Below are 20,968 nucleotides of genomic sequence, written 5' to 3'. Positions count from 1 at the left end.
GGTTATACAGACCAAGGAACAAACTGCCGGAGGAACTCAGTGGATCGGGCAGCATCTGTGGAGGGAAATGGACCGTCAACATTTCGGGCCGAGACCCTCCCTCTGGACTGAGAGTGGACGGGAAATAGTCAGAGAAAAGAGGTAAAGGGTGGGGATGGGGCAAGAGCTGGGGAACGAGAGGTGGTTCCAGGTGAGGGGGAGGTGAGAAGGTGGAAATAGTGACGGGCGGGAGGTGAGTGTTTGGGGCTTCACGGGGCTGCAGAAGATGGAAATTAATTCCATATAGGATTAATAAAGAGGTTAGAGAGTATTTGTTATAGAGAGTGCAATGAAGATTCACCAGACTGATCCCTGGAGTGGTGGGTCATCATATGGAGAAAGATCAAATGCGATAACCCTTTCATTTAGAGAATCGAGGACTGAGAGGTGAACACATTGAAATGCACAACATCATTACCGGTGTCACCAGGGATCCCAGTCTCTGGAAAAGTGGGTGGACTGTCCAGGACTGAGATTAGGGGAAATGTCTCCATTCAGAGGGTGGTGAATGTTCTTAAATCCCCACCGCAGAGGGTGGTGAAGACTTGGTGATCGTCCTCACATAAAACAGAGGCCGGCAGATGTGTGGAGACCAAAGGGATCGAGGAAATGACGATCGGGTAGAAACATGTGGCTGAGTTGGGAGAGCAGCCATCATCTTGTTGATGGTTAGATGGGCTGAATGGCCACTTCCTGCTGTTTCTCACCTGGTGTTTCAGTGTTCCTGTCCAGTGAGGGCAGGGGAATGTGAATAGAAAATAGTGTTTATAAACATAGATTGGTTTAAATGAAACCAGCACATTTCCTGTTTGGGTCTGAATTGTGTGTTGTACCGGGGTGTGAATTGAGCCGGTGACTCTGTGACCATGGAGGTGGAGGGAAAGGGACGGGGAAGACATGGAGGGAAAAACTAAATATGTATCTGGTATAAATATGGAATAATATGGGAAAAGCGGCGGATGGGTCGGACAGTATGTGAGGGTGAGGAGTGGAGTCACAGGTTCAGTTGGGAGACCCTCCACCCCTCACCTGATCCCGTTTCCTGTTCACGTTTCTCTGTAGATCTGCAGCATCAGCCGGTCACTGCTCTCCGTGTACGTGTAGCTTTATCTTTCACCCGTTCAGACAAGTCAGTGAGATCTGGATCTGTCACACCCTTCCTTTTGGGTGGACAATGTGTTTTTTTTTCTGCAATACATTCAGCATGTTTCATTCCACTTTTTACTGGCTGAAGTGCAGCCGATGTCTCTGGATGTATGACCCATTTATGTGAGAATTTAGCCTTTTGATTTATCTGACCTTCTCAGAAATGTGTACAGTTTAGTTAAGCTTCACTCCAGAAATTCCAAAGCAACAACCCAGTCAAATAGTTCCACGCAATTAAAGTAGTTTACTGGATTTTTTTTTAAATTTTGTACTGATTATATAATTTAACTATTTAATAAGTATATTCTTATTTTAAATCACAATTGTTAAAATCCATTGTTATGAATTAGGTTCTACTGCTGCCGCAGAGACAACAAATTTCATGACATATGCCGGTGCTATTAAACGTGATTCTGATATTGATATGGGAGACCCACCACCGGTCACCTGATCCCAGTTACCACAGATCGTAATGCGAGATTGAATCCTTTTCCATTTATTTGTATTCCTCAGAAATGACTACAGTTAAATTTCCTTCTGAGCTCCCAAAACAGAAGCTCAGTCTGTCTAATCTAAATAAGCATTATGGCTGCAGAGAAAGTGCAGTGCAGATAGACATATGGTGCAGGGTCACGTCGAGTTACACTGTGAGGTCGAGTACATTTTATCATTCATTTGGCTTATAACCGCAGACAGGAAGCCGTCCTTGAGCCGGGTGGTTCGTGCTTTAAAGCTTTTGTATCTCTTCCCCGATGGGGGAGCGGGTTTGCAGCAAGAATGACCAGGTTGTGAGGATCTTTGAGTACATGGCCTGCTTTTCCGAGGCTGGGGAAGTGTAGGAAGAGTCCATGGAGGAGAGGCTTGTTTCTCTGATGTTCTCTGTTCTCCAAAGTTCTCTGCAGTTCCTTGCAGTCATGGGCAGAGCAGTAGCCATACAAAGGCGTGAAGTATCGACAAGAAGCTCAGAGACCTCGGCCTTCACCCTGCCTTGTGTTGCTGGATCCTGGACTTCCTGTCAGATCGCCGGCAGGTGGTAAGAATGGGCTCCCTCACCTCTGTCTCTCTGACCCTCAGCACACATACCCCACAGGGTTGTCTCCTTGCCTCCTCCTTTACTCTCTGACTTGTGACTCGTGACTTGTGTCACCACCACCAGCTCCAATCTGCTAATTAAATTTGCTGATGACACTACACTGACTGGCCTAATCTCCAATAATACCGAGGTAGCCTACCGGAAAGAAGTCATCTCTCTGATACAGTGGTGTCAAGAAAACAACCTCTCCCTCATTGTGTCAAAACAAAGGAGCTGGTTGTGGATTACAGGAGAAATGGAGACAGGGACCAAATTCAACATTTTCAAGTCTGTTATTGCACATTTTAATATTGATCATGACACATGTATATTATATATTGTTAATGACATAAAACATATTTATAGATTGTTACTGACAGAGAATCGTATAACGTGTGTTCCGTGTGTTATCTGAATGTACTTGCCGGTGATGCTGCCACAAGTCAGTGTTTCTCTGTACCTGTACCTTCCCGTACTTGTGCACTTGGCAATAAATTCAACAGGACCCGAGAAATCTCAGTGAGGTTTGATCAGTGATGATCATCTCGGCAGCTCGGTAGGTCGAATGTATGAGACAGTACACAGTTAAATGCAAACCCCTGTTGATGATCAGAAGGATCTCAGACTCCAAGTTCATCGCTCCCTGAAAGAGACTGCACAGATTGATCGGGTGGTTAAGAAGGCAACTGGCGTGGTTGTCTTTATTAGTTAAAGCATTGAGTTCAAAAGTCGGGAAGTTGTGTTGCAGCTGTTACGAGCCTGCGGTCGTACTGTGACTGTTTCTTAAGAGCGCCGGCGTGAGGAGGCGGGACTATGACGTCAGTCACAGGCTGACAGCGCTAACTGTGGGTTGACCATAAGAGAGAGAGAGAGCGATCTGCAGACAGGCAGTCGGCCAGTCTAGAGAGAGAGAGAGACTAGAAAAGCTGATAGCTTCAGTTAGTCGCAGCTGAGGCTTGGAACTCTCCTCTGCCCACAAGAGTGGGTTGATCATCGGTACACGGAACCACAACGACTGTGTGTGGCTGTCACTTCGTATAATCCATAGGAGTGGATTGTGGAATATCTTGTGTTAACCCTTGTTGTGTGGTAATCCCTGGTAGACGGTATTCCTGTGACAGGTCACTTTCGCTGATAACTCGTATATGGACGATTCAACGGATAAGAATTTCGACGACGGTTATTTCGAAGTAACGGACTTTTCTCTAAGTTTCACCCTGGATTACAAATATCTCTCTCCCATCATTTATTCCGTGGATTACTGAACTTTCCTACTTTACCATCTCAAGACATCTTACATCTTAAGAGGTAAGCTTTGTTACCTCAGACTCGATAGTTTGGGAGTTATATTTACACATATTAACAAATAACACTGTTAACTTTCCTTTATTTCGTTAAGTTACTATATTATCAAGTCAAGTCACTTTTTTTGTCATTTCGACCATAACTGCTGGTACAGTACATAGTAAAAATGAGAACGTTTTTCAGGACCATGGTGTTACATGACACAGTGCAAAAACTAGACTGAACTACGTAAAAAAAACACAGAGAAAGATACACTAGACTACAAACATGCACAGGACTGCATAAAGTGCACAAAACTGTGCAGGCATTACAATAAATAATAAACAGGACAGTAGGGCAAGGTGTCATTCCAGGCTCTGGGTATTGAGGAGTTTGATAGCTTGGGGGAACTGTTACTATAAGTAAATACTAATGAAGAAAGTGGTTTTAACATGAAAACCAGACTCCAGTGTGAACTCTATTGCTGCTGGTTCGTTTCTCAAACGTTATAGTTCGTAACACAGTTTTATAAAACTAGTTAGGCCACATGTGGAGTATTTCATACAGTTCTGGTTCCCCCATTCTCGGAAGGATGTCGGGGCTTTGGAGGAGGCACAGAAGAGGTTTACCAGGATATTGCCTGGATTAGAGGGCATGAGCCATAACGAGAGGATAGACAAACTTGTGTTGTTTTCTCCAGAGTGGCGCAGGCTGGGTGTGACTGGATGGACGTTGATAAGATTACGAGGGGGGTAGATAGATTGGACAGACGATATATTTTTCCTGGGGGTTGAAATGTCTAATACTTTGAAGGTGAGAGAAGATGTGAGTGGTGTAGTGAACTACATATACCTGTCTGGACACTCCCCCTGCTGACTGCTCCTGTGGCTCCTCCCACAGACCCCTGTATAAAGGCGATCAAGGCCTGAGCCCGGCCTCTCAGTCTCCAGGATGTAGTCACTCACTGTTTGTTCCTTCTTCCAGTCAATAAAAGCCGATATCTCGCCTTACGTCTTAGAGTGAGTTATTGATGGTGCATCAAGTGGCAAGTTTCTTTACACAGGGTAGAGGGTAGCGTCTCTAGCCGGGGCGGAAGACCCCAGAAGGCACGTAATCCCGTTTGCCCCTCCCATTTAACCGGGCAGCATCTGCCCTTCTGTTTCAGAGGCCCCGCCCTCTGGATGACGCAGCACCATCTTCGCGCATGCTCGGTGTCTCCAGATGGGCTGTGTTTTCCTTTCCGCTCAGTGCTGCTGAAGCAATTATCTGCGGGGTCGGTAAAGGATCGTTGCCTCCCGGGTTGGAATCGAAAAAAGGTCGGGGGGCCGGGGATCGGGATCGGGTGAGTATTGAGACCGATCCCGGGCGGGGAGATCCGATGTTGGCCGTGAGCTCCTAACCGAGGGCCAATTTCTCATTTAGTACCCAGTTATCTGTGCTCGTCAGAAATGTGTTGGCTTCACTGAATCTGCATTAAACGATCCAAACCAGGAGCCCAGGCTGTGTATTTTCGCAGAATTGACATGGAAATCCCGCCAAAAGGTCACGTGAGGCTGTGCCACAGATCTGCTCCGCTCTCCGCTTAGTGACGCAAGATCACGTGGTGGGCGCGCATAGTCCGTGGATCGATGGTGAGGATTTGCAGTCTGTTCTCCATCTGATAATTTCTTTCCCCCAGGCTTCCCGTCTCCAGCTCTGTATCCCTTTTGCCAATCTTTCCAGCTCTTAGCATCACCCCACCCCCTCCTCCTATCATTTCGGGTCTCCCCCTCCCACTTTCAAATCTCTTACTACATTACCTCTTCTTTCAGTTAGTCCTGACGAAGGGCCTCGGCCCGAAACGTCGACAGTGCTTCTCCCTATAGATGCTGCCTGGCCTGCTGTGTTCCACCAGCATTTTGTGTGTGTTGTTGTTTGAATTTCCAGCATTTGCAGATTTCCTTGTGTTTGGGAACAGCAGTCTGGATGAGTGAAGTGTTGACGATGGCTCTGAAGACATCAATGCACCTATGTACACTCTTTCTGTGAGCTCAGCCTGGATGAGTGAAGTGTTGACGATGGCTCTGAAGACATCAATGCACCTATGTACACTCTTTCTGTGAGCTCAGCATGGATGCTTTCTGGCCAGAGCCCTCATTACCTTTGCTGTTACAGACATCGGATGCTCAGCTGTGAGGGGAGTAGCTTTCCTGGCTGGCTTGTGTTGCACGATTTGAAGCATTGTTTGGAGTGCCAGGGAGGGGGTGTCATTGGTACAGTCAAGCCTTGCGTAGTCTTGATGCCCAGCCACATACACCAGGGTTCGTTTCACAGGGTTAGTGAGTCTGAACCAAAAGGCACAGATACAATAGAGTGGAGAGGTGGGAGACACTGGAGAGGTAATCTCAATACACAGAGGCAGAGTACCTGGAATGAGCTGTTCTGTGTCCGCATCGTTGGTTATCTACCTCAGGTTCAGTATCCTCACCGTGTTTGGAAATTCCCACTCACTGTCATCTGTCTGAGCAGCTGAATATGAAAAAAAATCACTCAAGGTGCTGGAGACCTGAAGTCAAATTAGAAAATGTTCAAAGCCATTTCAACACAGGGTGTTGGACCTGAAAAATCATCTTACCACCGATTATCTTTATCTGTTGAGTGTTCATTTCATTTGCAGCTTTTTTGTACATTGCCTTGAAAGGAGTTAAGTCTATCAGGAAGTCCATGGATCTACACCTGAAAAGTCATGCTTCAGCCTCTCCAGCACACAGGCCTGGGCAAGGTTGTATGGGAGACTGCAATTTGCCCCAGTAACAAGTTTCCCCTCTCCATGACACTGATATTGTCCAAGGGAAGGGCAAGTGCCAATACAGCTTGGCACTGGTGACGTCGCAGGAGTTGTCAGAACGAGGTTGAAGGCAACATCGGACTTCCTTAGGGACTCTAGCTCCAGATTTGTCCTCAGGGTTTACTTCCGAAGCTTTTCCCGTGAGTGTCTATGGCCGCAAGGCAGCAGAGGTTTGACATCAGAGTTTTCCCTCGTTTAAATGGACTGCCTTCCCAGGCTGACGAGCTCCATCTACCGGAAGCACTGGTTTTAAGATGCAAGACCATTCGCCCCTTCTCCTGTCAGTAGAAACAGTTCCGCTGGACTTAGAGGCTAAACCACATGAGGCTCAGAGTTGGACTTGATTGTCAGAGGCTATTTGAGTTGCATGCCGTGAGCAGCGCTTTTAGGTAGTGGGAGCTTGTCCCCACTACCACTCCTTGGCTTGACAGCCTTGGAATTATCCTGGTACCAATTTGCCTGTTATTCCTGCAAATGTGTTCAGTACAATTTTTGTAAACATGGTTCACAGGAATAATCGCAGGGACGATCTTTAAGCATGAGGAGCATTTGATGGCCCTGGGCCTGTGTTCAGTGGATGGTGGTAATGGTGGTGGATGGGGGAGGCTGGAGTGATTATTTACACCAGCTGAATACCGACAAGCCTGGATGTAGTGGACATGGAGAGGATGTTCCCATTAGCTGGAGAGACTGGGATGTGAGAGTGCAGTCTCAGTCAGGAAATTTCCCTTTAAAACTGGGATGAGAAAAATGACTTCAGCCAGATGTTGTTTGGTCTGAGGAATTTAATGCCACAGAGGGTGATGCAGACTATCATTGGGTATATTCATGTTTTTCATTGCTAAATACGTTGACTGTTATCGCAGGAAGGCTGGAATATGACGGAATAAATTAACCATGATTGATTGTGGAGCAGACTCGATGACCCTAACTCTACTCCTATACAATATGTTATGTCTTATATCTTCTACCATCACTGAACAATGACTCCTTTGTATACCACAACAAACAGCAGAAACTCTGCAGATGCTGGAAATCCAAGCAACCCACATTAAATGCTGAAGGAACTCAGCAGGCAAGGCAGCATCTATGGAAAAGAGTACAGTCCAGCATTTTGTATGTGATCCTTTGTATCCCATGTCAGGTTTTATGACATATGAGGGATTATTATGCATTTCTTGACTCGGATCATTATATTTCTGTTCAATATTTAAATTTCAGTGAGTTTGTTTTCAGGAACATTCAGCAGAAATGTTTTGTTATCCTTGTATTGTTAATGTGCTTCATTATCTCTCTGTAAACGTGCAGCAAGTGATTTATTAGAAGAAAAACCCACAACTAGAAGTAAACCACAACTGAAGACGAGGGAACAGCAACAAGTGAACCAGCCCAAGGACTGAAAGCACCAACTGGAGAGAACCCTTCTGACTCAGTTTCCATTGATTCTCTCAGGGAGAGTTTGGTGAGTCTCAGTTAATGAAACACTGGTCTTATATACATTACATTTTTATACAAAGGAAGGTAGGAAGTAACTGGAGTAAGACAGAATGAGACTAAAGTTACTAGTTATGCCTCTACCAGACCCACACACATTAATAACTGCTAATGACTCTTTAAAGCCATGCACATTCCCTCACAGAGTTTGCTCATTTCAAGGTCTTGCACCTTCTGAGGTAGCTTTTGGTCAGTTCAGTTGTTTCCTTTCTTGGCTTTGTTACATCAAGATCATCTTTAAATCAGTTGACAATTTCTTCGCTTTATAAGATGCCCAAGTGCTTTGTGCTGTAGTGATTGCTGAAATGTGGAATTACCCTGAACTACAGAAACATGTCAGTGATGCCTCTGGCTGTTAGAGGGTGCGAATATATACTTACCGTCTCGTGCATCGTTGTGTAAGCATCTGCTAAGAATGGAACATTTTGAAGCAAAATGTCCCAGCACCACATTTCCTTGAATCCTAATTAGCAAATGTCAATGAAAAATTTATATTTACATACCCTGCCCTCATCAATTATTTTTCTACTAATTAAGTATTCAGGACCTATGAATTTGTGATGAAGTAGAAATAAGTATTGGAATGTAGTTATGATCCAACACGACCCCGTACCGAAGGAATGAGTTATTCCTGTACTTGAAATGAATGAATGACCTTGCAGGCAAGTCTGGAGCTGCTGTAGAAGGTTTAAACTCAGATATTAGGGGGATGGGAACCAAAGTGTTAGGTCAGATGATGGAGCAGTCGATATAAAGGTTAGATGCAATTCTCAGAGAGACTGTGGAAGGATTGTCTGTAAGGCAACATGTAGTGAGGTGGATGGGTTCAAATGTGTTCACCTCAATCCAAGAGGTATAAAGAATCAGAGTAACTTAGAATATGGTTCAGTACATGGATGGTACGCCTTATCACCATTACATAGACTTAACTGTTACAAGGGCAGGATTGGCTCTTTGATGTTCCAGGGTTCTGTTGTTTCAGAATGCACATGGAGGGAGGTGAAAAGGGGGCAGTGTCATTGCTAATCAGGGATGATTGTCACAGCTGCGGAAACAGATGCATCATGGAGGGACCAACTACAGACAGTGTGGGTGAAAGTCAGAAACCAGGAAGGGAGCTATCATTTTGCGAGTAGTCCAAATGCCTCTCTCAATGTCCACCAGGACAATGAGGAGCAGATAACTAGGCAGTTTTTGGAAAGGTACAAATACAACAGGGTTGCCAACTCTGGTGACCTCAACTTTCCTGATATTGGTTCCCACCTCCTTATTCCAAAATGTGTCAATGGGGCAGAATATGTTGTTGTTCAGGAAGAATTCTTGACATAGTATGTGTATTGGAGGAGATGCCATACTATATCTAGTACTAGTTGGTCAGGTGTCAGATGTCTCGATGGGTGACATTCTTGAGATAGTGACCACAACACCCCAGCTTTCATTATAGTGATGGAAAAGGTTAGGAGCAGATGATACGAGACAGAATTTAATTAGTGGATGAATAATTACTCGCAGCTTGGGAACGTAAATTAGGAAAACATTTTTCTCATGGAAATGTACAATGGAACTCTGGAGGTTGTTTCAGAAGCACATATGCAGTTCTGAATAGATTTGTTGCCTAGATAGGGAAAGAATGTTTAGATGAATGAAACGTGGTTCACAAGAAATGAACATTTAGGCAAGAGGAGAAAGCAAGCATTATTTAGGCTTAGGAAGCAACATTCAGGCAACGCTTCAGAGAATTATAAGGTAGCCAGGAAGGAGATTAAGAAGGGATTGAGAGTTCAAAGGGGATGACATTCTTGGCGAGTAAGATTTAAGGAAAGCCCCATGGCATTTTACGCATAGGTGAAGAAGAGGAGGATGAATAGCTTGAGGGTAGAAACATAGAAAATCTGCAGCACAATACAGGCCCTTCAGCCCACAAATCTGTGCCGAACATGTCCCTACCTTAGAAATTACCTAGGGTTACCCATAGCCCTCTATTTTTCTAAACTTCACGTACCTGTCCAGGAGTCTCTTAAAAGACCCTATTGTATCCGCCTCCACCACCATCGCTGGTTGGCACATTCCACGCACTCACCACTCTCTGCGTTTTAACAAAAAAATACTTAGCCCTGACATCTCTCCTGTACTTACTTCCAAGTACCTTAAAACAGTGCCCTTTCGTGCCATCCATTTCAGCCCTGAGGAAAGCCTCTGACTATCCACACGATTAATGCCTCTTATCATCTTATACACCTCCATCAGGTCACCTCTCATCCTCCGTCGCTCCAAGGAAAAAAGGCCACGTTCACTCGACCTATTTTCATAAGGCATGCTCCCCAATCCATACAACATCCTTGTAAATCTCCTCTGCACCCTGTCTATGGTTTCCACATCCTTCCTGTAGTGAGGTGATCAGAACTGAGCACAGTACTCCAAGTGGGGTGTGACCAGGGTCCGATATAGCTGCAACATTAGCTCCCTGCTCATAAACTCAATTCCACGATTGATGGCCAATCCACCATATGCTTTCTTAACCACAGAGTCAACCTGTGCAGCACACACAAAATGCTAGTGGAACACAGCAGGCCAGGCAGCATCTATAGGGAGAACCGCTGTCAACGTTTTGGGCTGAGACGTTTTGTCAGGACTAACTGAAAGTCAACCTGTGCAGCAGCTTTGAGTGTCCTATGGACTCAGACCCTAAGATCCCTCTGATCCACCAAACTGTCAAGAGTCTTAACATTAATACTATATTCTGTTTGACCTAGCAAAATGAACCATCTCATACTTATCTGGGTTGAACTCCATCTGCCACTTCTCAACCCAGTTTTGCATTCTATCAATGTCCTGTTGTAACCTCCGACAGGCCTCCACACTATCCACAACATCTCCAAACTTCATGTCATCAGGAAACTTACTAACCCATCCCTCCACTTCCTCATCCAGGTCATTTATAAAAATCACAAAGAGTAAGGGTCCCAGAACAGATCTCTGAGTCAGACCACTGATCACTGACCTCCATGCACAACATGACTTGTCTACAACCACTCTTTACCTTCTGTGGGCAAGCCAGTTCTGGATCCACAAAGCAATGTCCCCTTGAATCCCATACCTCCTTACTTTCTCAATAAGCCTTGCATGGGGTACCTTATCAAATGCCTTAATGAAATCCATATAAACTACATCTACTGCTCTTCCTTCATCAATGTGTTTAGTCACATCCTCAAAAGACTCAATCAGGCTCCTAAAGCACGAATTGCCTTTGACAAAGCCATGTGACTATTCCTATTCATATTATACCTCTCCAAATGTTTATAAACCCTGCCTCTCAGCATCTTCTCCATCAATTTACCAACCACTGAGGTAAGACTCTAGTCTATAATTTCCTGGATTATCACCACTCTCTTTCTTGAATAAAGGAACAACATCTGCAACCCTCCAATCCTGGAGAACAATGGTCCAAGTCCAGGACTAGGTAAAAAAAAACACAGGCTAGTGTGGACTAGATGGACCAACAGGCCTGTTTTGTGCTGCAGTGGTTTTAAACTCTATAACTACAGGAATCAGACTGGAAACAAATGGTCTAGCACACCCATGTAGAACCAGCACCAGCTTTGGGAGATGAGGAGGAGCACCCCAGGAGTACCACCAGAGGCATCTAAAAGTGAGCTGCCAACCATGAAAAGTCTCAGCCAGGACCACACAGGGATAGAGAGTTCTTCATGGTGATAATGCCCACTGTACAAATGCCAAGGACTAAGTGTTAAGACATATAGCAAAACATTAACTTAAAATGCAGCCCTGAAAATAAGTTCCCAGAGCTGTGGACAGCAGTTAATTGAAAAAAACAGACAATGCTGGTTAAGATTCATTTTGGCTATCTGGAGTGTGGGTGCAAAAAAGGTATGGAAATTATATCCAATTCAAAGGAAGCAATGTAGATGCATTGTAAATATAGAATTATCTTTTGATCTTTGGCATATAAGTTGCCATGTCATATTGGGTCAAACAGGCTTCCTCTCGAGTTTGTCTCATTTTGTTGAATAAATGACTATTTTAGATCTACCAGCTGTGCCTCTCCAGTGATTTTGTTCAAATAAAACACTAAGTATGCAAAATCTTCAACTAGCGGTGTTGAGTGGATAATCCACAAGCGATGTGGAAGACTGACCAGGGTGGTTAGTCTGCAAAACCCAGGACAAATCCAATGTGGCCAACAACTGCCTAGATCTACATCCCTCGATCAAACTAATGAGGAGCAGTTTGGACCCAAATTGCAGAGTGGATGCTGTTCTGCTGGAAGTATTGTGTATATAATGGTGCCATTACAGCACGGGTTAGCACAATCTCTACACAGTGTCAGCGGTCACTGATTGGCGATCGATCCCCGACACAGTAGGACTGCTCATGAGCAAAGCTTGAAAGGTGCATGGAGGATGAGGTAATAGGCAAGGAGCTTAATGAATGCTTTGCTTGAAAGTTAACAATGAGATGGACTGTGATTGTGATTTAGCATAGGATCACGGCAATGTTAAGAAAGAAGTGCTGATGGAACCATAAATCTATTCCGTGTTACTATAGGAAGTAAGGGGGGAGCTCACAGAGGCATTGACAAAGATTCTTGTGTCCTGTCTGGCCCCAGGAGTAGTAACACAGGATTGAAGAATGGCAAAAGTATTTCCATAATTCAATAAAGGTAATAGGGATAATCTTGGGGATTATAGACCAGTGAGTGTTGCATCAGTGAATGTTACTTCTGTAAAGCCTTTGACAAGGTGCCTCATGACAGCTTGGTCTGGAAGATAAGGTCGCATGCAGTCCAGAGAGAGAAATTTAGATAGATTCAAATTTACTTTGAAGATAGCAAGCTTCTAAGTGGTGGTTGAAAGCTTCTCCTCAGAATGGAGGTGGGTAGCTAGTGGTGTGTCCAAAGGCTACGTTTGTTGTTATTTTCATGCAATAATTTGGATGCGAGTGCACAAGTCTTGACTAGTGAGTACGTGGATGACACAAAATTAGTAGCTGGCGCTCACGGTGAAGATTATCGTAGTTTATAGAGAACATAAATGGGCATGGGGGTGATAAACAGTTTTCAAACCGAGATGAATAGCAACGGTTTCATGCAGAGATTGGTGATTATGTGGACGGAACAGCCAGAGGAAGTGGATGAGGCAGGCACAATTATATAATTCCAGAAGCAGTTGGGATGCGTAGATAGAGTGAAGAGGCCAGGAGGGAAATGGGACCACCTCTGTGGGCATTGTCTCATTGGACTGAAGGATCTGTATCTGTGCATTTATCTGTGGGATACGTCAGGTATCACTGGGTGGACAGTCAGGGTGTGGAAGTTGATAATAACGGGGAATGTTTGGTCCCTAAGCCAACTGCTGCTGTAATACAGGGGATGGAGATGTTGCCATATTTACAAAGTAATCATACTCTCTGTCTCAATCTGCTTGTGTGCAATTCAGGGCATCACCATCGGGGAAGTTTCCTGCACCGGGACCAAAGTGTAAACAAAAAGACGACAATCAACAATCATCAGTCAGAATCAGAATGGACATAGGTATGTTCACTGGTATCTTTATAATTAAACTCCTGTCTCCTTTGTACACAATAGTTCAGATGAAGAAATTTACACAGATGTTAACAAAGCACAGAAAAGTTTCATCAAGCAGGGCCATTAATCCCACTGGTAAAGAGGCCTTGTAATGGATCAAGGGGCACTATACAGTGCTTTACCTGAGTGAAAGGAGCAGGAGGTCCTGAATCAGATGGTTGTGAGTGAATGCAACAGCAGTCTTGTGGTTTATGTAAATATGCAGAGTCAGGGACTGTTTCACGTCTAGTAAGAAATCTCCAACTTCCTTTTATATCAATACAAAGCCAGGGGATTTCTGGGATTTCAGAGATTGTGTAATAACAGAACATTTCAGGTTTTGGAAGGGCAGCTATCAACCACCACACCCCCTGTTTTCTTGGCTGCTGCACAAAGGAGGTGAGGGGAGTTTCCAAAACCTGTTTTCTGTAGCTGAGCCAAGAACATTACCAGCATTAGGAATGGCTGAGGAGCGGGAGACAGCTCGTTGTAGATAGATTTGCGGTCTACTTCAGTGTTTTAATATCCCAATCAATGTCTGGGCTGTGGCCAAATGGTGAACCTGAGTTACTCATTATTTCTCTTGAGATGATTTGCGTCCTGAATTTAAATTCCCAGGATCTCTGATGGGAAACCCGGTATAATTAGAGTCCAACTGTCTCTGTCTCCTGTAGACATTGTAATTGTGCTCAAGTCTAAGATTCTAGGTGGAATAAAACAAAGGTTACAGCCTGGACACAGAGCCTTCGGTTCAACTAATTCATGATGATTTACGGAAACACGAGGAAATCTGCAGATGCTGGAAGTTCAAGCAACACACACAAAATGCTGGTGGAACACAGCAGGCCAGGCAGCATCTATAGGAAGAAGTACTGTCGACGTTTCGGGCTGAGACCCTTCATCAGGACTAAGAGATTTGAAAGTGGGAGGGGGAGATCTGAAATAAGAGAAGACAGGAAGGGGAGGGATGAAGCTGAGAGCTGGAAGGATGATTGCCAAAAGGGATACAGAGCTGGAGAAGGAGGATGATCATGGGATGGGAGGCCTAGGAAGAAAAGAAAAGGGAGGGGAGCACCAGAGGAAGATGGAGAGCAGGGAAGGAGTGATTGTGAGAGGAATATATATCGATGTTCATGCCATCAGGTTGGATGCTACCCAGGTGGAATATAAGGTGTTCTTCCTCCAAACTGAGTGTGGCTGATCTGAATGTCTTTTGAGCTTGCCCCATTTTCCTGCAACTTTTCCCCAAATTTCCCTTGTTGTAATTCTTTTTACTCAGAATTGTAATTTTATTTGTGTTTGTAGCCTCCTCGGACTGGATGTAATTTAGCCATCACGTAATTTGTAGCATGTGAAATATTGTCCCTTTCGCTCGCTTTTAACTCTGCACTCAAGTCTAAGACTCCTCTACCCTGGGAAAAAGACTGTGGCCACCTACCCTATCTACGCCCCTGCTTATTATATGTGTGTGTGTAAGGTCAACCTTCAAGCTTCCATGCTCCAGGGCAAACTGAACCATACAACACAAAGTCAAACACCCCCATCCAGAACATACTTGTCAATCTCCACTACACTCTTTCAACTTAATCACATTGTTCCTATTGTTTAGCAAGTAGAACTACACGTTAAACTCTCGAAGCTTGTATGTACACCAGAGAGGAAGGTGTCATCAGGACCAGCTGTGTGAGGCTGCTGGCTTCTGGCACCAGGGCAAGCATGATTGCTGCCTCTTTTGCAGTACAATCTGCTGCCACTTCATTGTCCTTGGAGACCTTGTCCATTAGTCTGGTATGTGCTGTGCATAGTCATAACCTGGTTAGGCTCCTGCAATGCTGGATAAATTGCACCGATAAATTTTGTATATGCACTGAATTTTTAGTAGTGACATTAGACATTTAATAGGGATATTAACCCCTCCCACCACTGAGGTCAAAATTGCCACTAATTTCCTAATTTGTCCTTCATCATGCACTACTCCATGAGTCAGTATAAATGCTGACAGTCTGGCCCCTAACAAGTACACAAGTCTTGCAAGTGCAAAGAGCACAACCTGTTGCGCCAAACCAGACACGGGAAGTGCCGCTGCCTCCATAACATGGATGAGGGAAAGAATTGCATTTCCTGCGCATGGTTTTCCCATATCATTGCATAAATCCAAACTGTCAAAAAAGAAAATTTCCAGTCAGCAGCTGACATTCAGCAGTGGTTCACATTCACCTGCGCAGTCCCACTCCAAATCTGGTCATCTAGGGTCTCGGATCCATTGTGAAATCTTATTCTGCTCAGCTATAAATCACTCCAGTATAAACTGCAATTCATCATTTATTTCAGGTGGGAATTTAAATCGAGTATGGAAGGGAGTCAAGAGATTTTTACCAGGTAACCCATCCAGGGAAAATGATCGGTACACAGGAAGCAAGGTACCAAAGCAGGGTTGCATTGAGAGCAATGTCCCAATTGAATGCAGTCCGAACCAAAGTCAACCCACAGACAGTGGTGTCAGAGACACCGATCAGGACCCTGGAACCAGCACAAGTGAGGCGACTGCCCATCAGCTCGAAATCTCACTGAACACAGAATTGTCAAGTCCCCAACAAAGAGCAGGTGGGTGAAATATGAGGGTGATGGGTTCGCAGAATGTGGCAGAGAGGAGGGAAAATGTGAGGTTGGACAGAAGAGAGGGGAATGTGTGGATATGCTACGTGTGTTGTAGTGAGGCACCCGTTAACCCACTACAGAAAATGTACAACCTGGTCCGATGATTTCCAGTATATGTATTGGAGGTAATGCAGCTGCCCAGATAATAAAGTATTTCCGGGACCTGAATTAAGGGAAGTGTATTCGCCAGGATGGAGAGAGCAAATCTGGGAAGTGACTATTATTGACAGCCCCAGTATTTATTGCCCATCTTAAACTGAAATAAGTGAGTGGGTATGGATGGACTGGTTTGTATTAAATATGGTCCTTCTGATAATGTAATACACAGAACATTGTTCGGTAGGTTTTAAGACCAGTGTTGGAGATTGGGAATAAGTCTATTTTTATGTCTGAAGGCAGGTTCAAGACCTGATTGGTTTGCTGAGTTGGGTGAGAGTGATGGAGACAAGGGATATTTGAATTTATGTCTACATTCTCTTTTTATATTCACAGAGCCAGAATTTACAATCTCTGACCTCCTGGCACAGTGGGGGGAGTATCGACTGTACCAACTGACAAAGTTCTACAAGGACAGACTGGAACAAGCAATTGAAGAAAAGGTTGAGAGACTCGGTTGGATGTTGACAAAGGAGGGACATTTCAGTAGGGAAGAAAATGAGGTGAGTTTATTTTGTATATTATCACCAAACTGCTGGTATCAGAGGGAATAGTGATCAATATTAATCTCCTGCACATTCTAGGAGTTCTACATGGCAATAGAGACTTTGATCTCTGACTTGTCTTCAGCAGATCTGGTCTCGGTTGTTAAGGTGGGAACCATTGGGAACTGCAGGTTTAGCGTCACCTTTTCCTCTCACACCTGCTGTATTTTTTGGTGGAGTATAAGAGGAGTGGCTCTGTATCTGGACTATTGAAGAGGCATTCAGTATAAAATTAGTTTTGCATCTTGTCTGAATGGTCGGTCAGATTCACCTTATCATTAATCCAGGATGAATATTAAACTAAATTGGGCAAACTGGCTTCACTTACTGTATTTATTAGTTGAACAGGCATTCAGTTTAATACTAATTTTGCATCTTATCAGGATTGTCGGTCAAATTCCCTTGAGTTCATTAGTCCAGGATGAATATGAAACAGTCAGATTGTAAATTGGGCCAACTAGCTTCACTGCTGAACTTGAGGGAGGGAAGCCTGCTAACCACAACTCGTCTGGTCTCCGTCTGAGTGTCTGAGATGTTCTCACTGACATCTTCAACATCTCCCTGAGCAGTGCCACCATTCCAACGTATTTCAAGGCCGCCACCATCGTCCCCGTGCCGAAGAAGTCTTAGTGTCCTGCCTAAATAACTACCGTCCCGTTGCACTTACATCCATCATCATGAAGTGTTTTGAGAGGCTCGTCATGAGGCATATCAAGACCCTGCTGCCCCCTTCATTGGACCCACTGCAGTTTGCGCACCATCCCAACCGCCATTGCCACCACCCTGCCCTAACCCACCTGGATAATAAAGACACATATGTTCGGATGCTGTTCATAGACTTTAGTTCAGCATTCAACACAATCATCTCTCAGAAACTGATTGGAAAGCTGAGCCTACTGGGCCTGAAGACCTCCCTCTGCAACTGGATCCTAGACTTCCTGACTGGGAGATCACAGTCAGACCGGATCGGGAGCAGCAACTCCGACACCATCACACTGAGCATGGGGGCCCCTATGGCTGTGTGCTCAGTCCACTGCTGTTCACTCTGCTGACCCATGTCTGTGCTGCAACACACAGCTCGAACTATATTATCAAGTTCGCCGATGACACCACCGTAGTGAGTCTCATCAGCAAGAACGACGAGTCAGCTTACAGAGAGGAGGTGTAGCGGCTAACGGACTGGTGCAGAGCCAATAACCTGTCTCTTAATCTTAATGTGAACAAAACAAAAGAGATGGTTGTTGACTTTAGGAGGGCACGGAGCGACCACTCCCCGCTGAACATCGATGGCTCCTCGGTAGAGATTGTAAAGAGCACCAAATTTCTTGGTGTTCACCTGACGGAGAATCTCACCTGGTCCCTCAACACCAGCTCCATAGCTAAGAAAGCCCAGCAGCATCTCTACTTGTTGCGAAGGCTGAGAAAAGTCCATCTCCCACCCCCCATCCTCATCACATTCTATAGTGGTTGTATTGAGAGCATCCTGAGCAACTGTATAACTGCCTGGTTCGGAAATTGCACCATCTCGGATCGCAAGACCCTGCAGCGGATAGTGAGGTCAGCTGAGATCATCGGGGTCTCTCTACCCGCCATCACGGACAATTACACTACACGCTGCATCCGCAAAGGAAACAACATTATGAAGGACCCATGCACCCCTCATACAACCTCTTCTCCCTCCTGCTGTCTGGGAAAAGGCTCCGAAGCATTCGGGCTCTTATGACCAGACTACATAACAGTTTCTTCCACCAAGCTATCAGACTCCTCAATACCCGAAGCCTGGACTGACACCTTGCCCTACTGTCCTGTTTATTATTTTTTGTAATGCTGGTACTGTTTTTGTGCACTTTATGCAGTCCAGTGTAGGTCTGTAGTCTAGTATAGCTTTCTCTGTGTTGTTTTTTTTATTATGTAGTTCAGTCTAGTTTTTTGTACTGTCTTATGTAAACCATGGTCCTGAGAAGCATTGTCTCATTTTTACTATGTACTGTACCAGCAGTTATGGTCGAAATGACAATAGAAGTTAACTTGACTTGACTTGTCATAGTCGTAGAAAAGAACAGCTCAGAAACAGGCCCTTTGGCCCTTCTATTCCATGCCAGCATACTTAAATTGCTTATTCTCATTGACTTGCACCAGGCCATGTTGCTCTATCCCCTTATCATTCATGTATCTATCCAGACTTCTCTGCATAAATACCCTCATGTGCCTCTTAAACTTTTCACCTTTCACCCTTTACTGAAGACCTCGTTTCAGTACCTCTTTACCTCAGTGCAAAATGCCTGCTTGCATTTACCCTATCTATACCCCACGTAATTTTGTGTACTTCTATGAAATAATCCCCTCAATCTTCTGCGTTCCAAGGCATAAAGTCCTAACCTGTTCAATCTTTTCTTAAAACTCAGGACCTCCAGTCCCGGCAACATCCTTGTAGATTTTCTCGGAACTCTTTCAATCTTCTTTACATCTATCCTCTAAGTAGGTGATCGGAACTGCACACAATACTCAAAATTAGGCCTCACCGATGTCTTATACACATTCAACATCATATTTCATCTCCAGTACTCAAGATTTTCATTTATGAAGGCTAGTGTGCCAAATAATTTCTTTCCGATCTATTTACCTTTGCTGCCACTTTTAATGAATTATGGACCTGTATTCCGGATCACTTTGTTCTACCACACTCTCTGTGCCTTCCAGTCGCTGTATAAGATCAACCCTGCTTGCTCCTTCCAAAGTTCAACACATCACACTTATCTGCATTAAATTGCTTCTGCCAATTTTCAGCCCATTTCTCAGCTGGCTTAGACACCACTGCAAGCTTTGGTAGTCGTCCTCACTCTCCACTACACGTCTGCACTCTTGGTGTCATCCGCAAATTTGCTTATCCAATTAACCACATTTTTGTCCAGATCGTTGATATAGATCACAAACAACAATGGACCCAGCACTGATCCCTGTGGCACTGCATGTGTTACAAACTCCCAGTCAGAGATGCAACAGTCTATAACCACTCTCTGTCTTCTTCCAAAAACCATTGCCAGTTTACCACTTTACCTTGAATTTCCGGGTAACTTCTTGGGAAAACATTAAAAATGGTTAGACATGAACTACCACGCACAAAGCTGATATCTCATGACCCCAAAACTCAATAGGTCTTAAAAGGGCAAATATATCAGACGAACCTTTTGGTAAGCTATTTTGCATTACAGTCGGCCCTCCTTATCCACAGGAAATAGGTTCCGGGACCCCCACGGATACCAAAAATCACAGATGCTCGTTCCTTATTTAACCTGTCTGGATACGGTGGTCTTTAGGACCCAGCGGAACCCTGGAGTTTATTTAACCTGTCTCAGTGCGTTGGGCATTAGGACCTGGCGCAGCTGTGATTGGCAATGTTTCTGTTCACAGAAATAATCATGATCACGATTGAAAGTAAGGTGGAAAGACCGCCTCTGTCTGTTGATGGAGTAGCACTAATTCTGTGCTGCTCTTAGTTTTCTTTCCTTCCCCCACCTTAAATTTTGAATTTAGAATTTTTAATTGCTGATTCTTGAAGGGGAGTAATATGAGAAGTGGGAAGAATCTGCATGAACCTACTGACAAAGGTAATGGAAAAGGAAAGATGCCAAAGGAAAGATCTGATGAAATGCCAGCATGGGCTGAAGATATCGTTCGGACACTGAATTAATTTCAAGATCAGAATAAGGCAATTAAAGATCAACTGGAAAGGAATAATAATAAAATAAAGTTATTTCTCGGAAAACTTAAAGATGTGGAAACTTAAGTTGCTTAACCTGAAGAGGAATTGAAGCCAATTTAACAAAAACTGTCTGAAACTACAAAGCTTTTGGAAAAATATCATAATAAGATTATTGATTTGGAAAGTCAGTCTCACCGAAACAACATACAAATCATTGGATTGCAAGAAGGAGCTGAAAATGGAGACTTAACGGTTTACTTTGGTAAGCTCTTTCATGATTTATTTCCGACTATTTTATCACAGTCGCCTGCTATTGAACAGCGCAAAGGCTGTCTACTTCTAAAAACTCAACCAGACCAAGATTTAGTTTGGTTTGTTTTCATCATTTTAAAATTAAAGATTAAATAATGCGACAGGCAAGAAAACAGAGAGTTTTCAGATTCAATGAGTCTGAACTCCG

The 20,968-nt window shown here is 44.2% G+C and overlaps 1 protein-coding gene across 2 annotated transcripts in view; it reads left to right on the top strand.

The window, feature by feature from the left end:
* Positions 1–4,589: 4,589 nt before the first annotated feature.
* LOC132407270 (NACHT, LRR and PYD domains-containing protein 3-like) overlaps positions 4,590–20,968 on the top strand; it is a 40,150-nt gene continuing 23,771 nt past the window's right edge. Inside the window, exons 1-6 of one of the 2 annotated variants that reach the window (XM_059993526.1) lie at positions 4,590–4,883; positions 4,964–5,172; positions 7,677–7,830; positions 13,319–13,413; positions 15,778–16,050; positions 16,597–16,763. In XM_059993526.1, the coding sequence (XP_059849509.1) occupies positions 13,404–13,413; positions 15,778–16,050; positions 16,597–16,763 (450 nt within the window). In that variant the 5' untranslated portion in view covers positions 4,590–4,883; positions 4,964–5,172; positions 7,677–7,830; positions 13,319–13,403. Of the gene's footprint in view, positions 4,884–4,963; positions 5,173–7,676; positions 7,831–13,318; positions 13,414–15,777; positions 16,051–16,596; positions 16,764–20,968 lie in introns of those variants that run through there. The other variant, XM_059993528.1, reaches the window with a different exon arrangement.

The sequence above is a fragment of the Hypanus sabinus genome, chromosome 18, assembly GCF_030144855.1.
Source record: "Hypanus sabinus isolate sHypSab1 chromosome 18, sHypSab1.hap1, whole genome shotgun sequence".
Classification (NCBI taxonomy): domain Eukaryota; kingdom Metazoa; phylum Chordata; class Chondrichthyes; order Myliobatiformes; family Dasyatidae; genus Hypanus; species Hypanus sabinus.
This window is presented reverse-complemented; position numbering and strand designations above follow the sequence as displayed.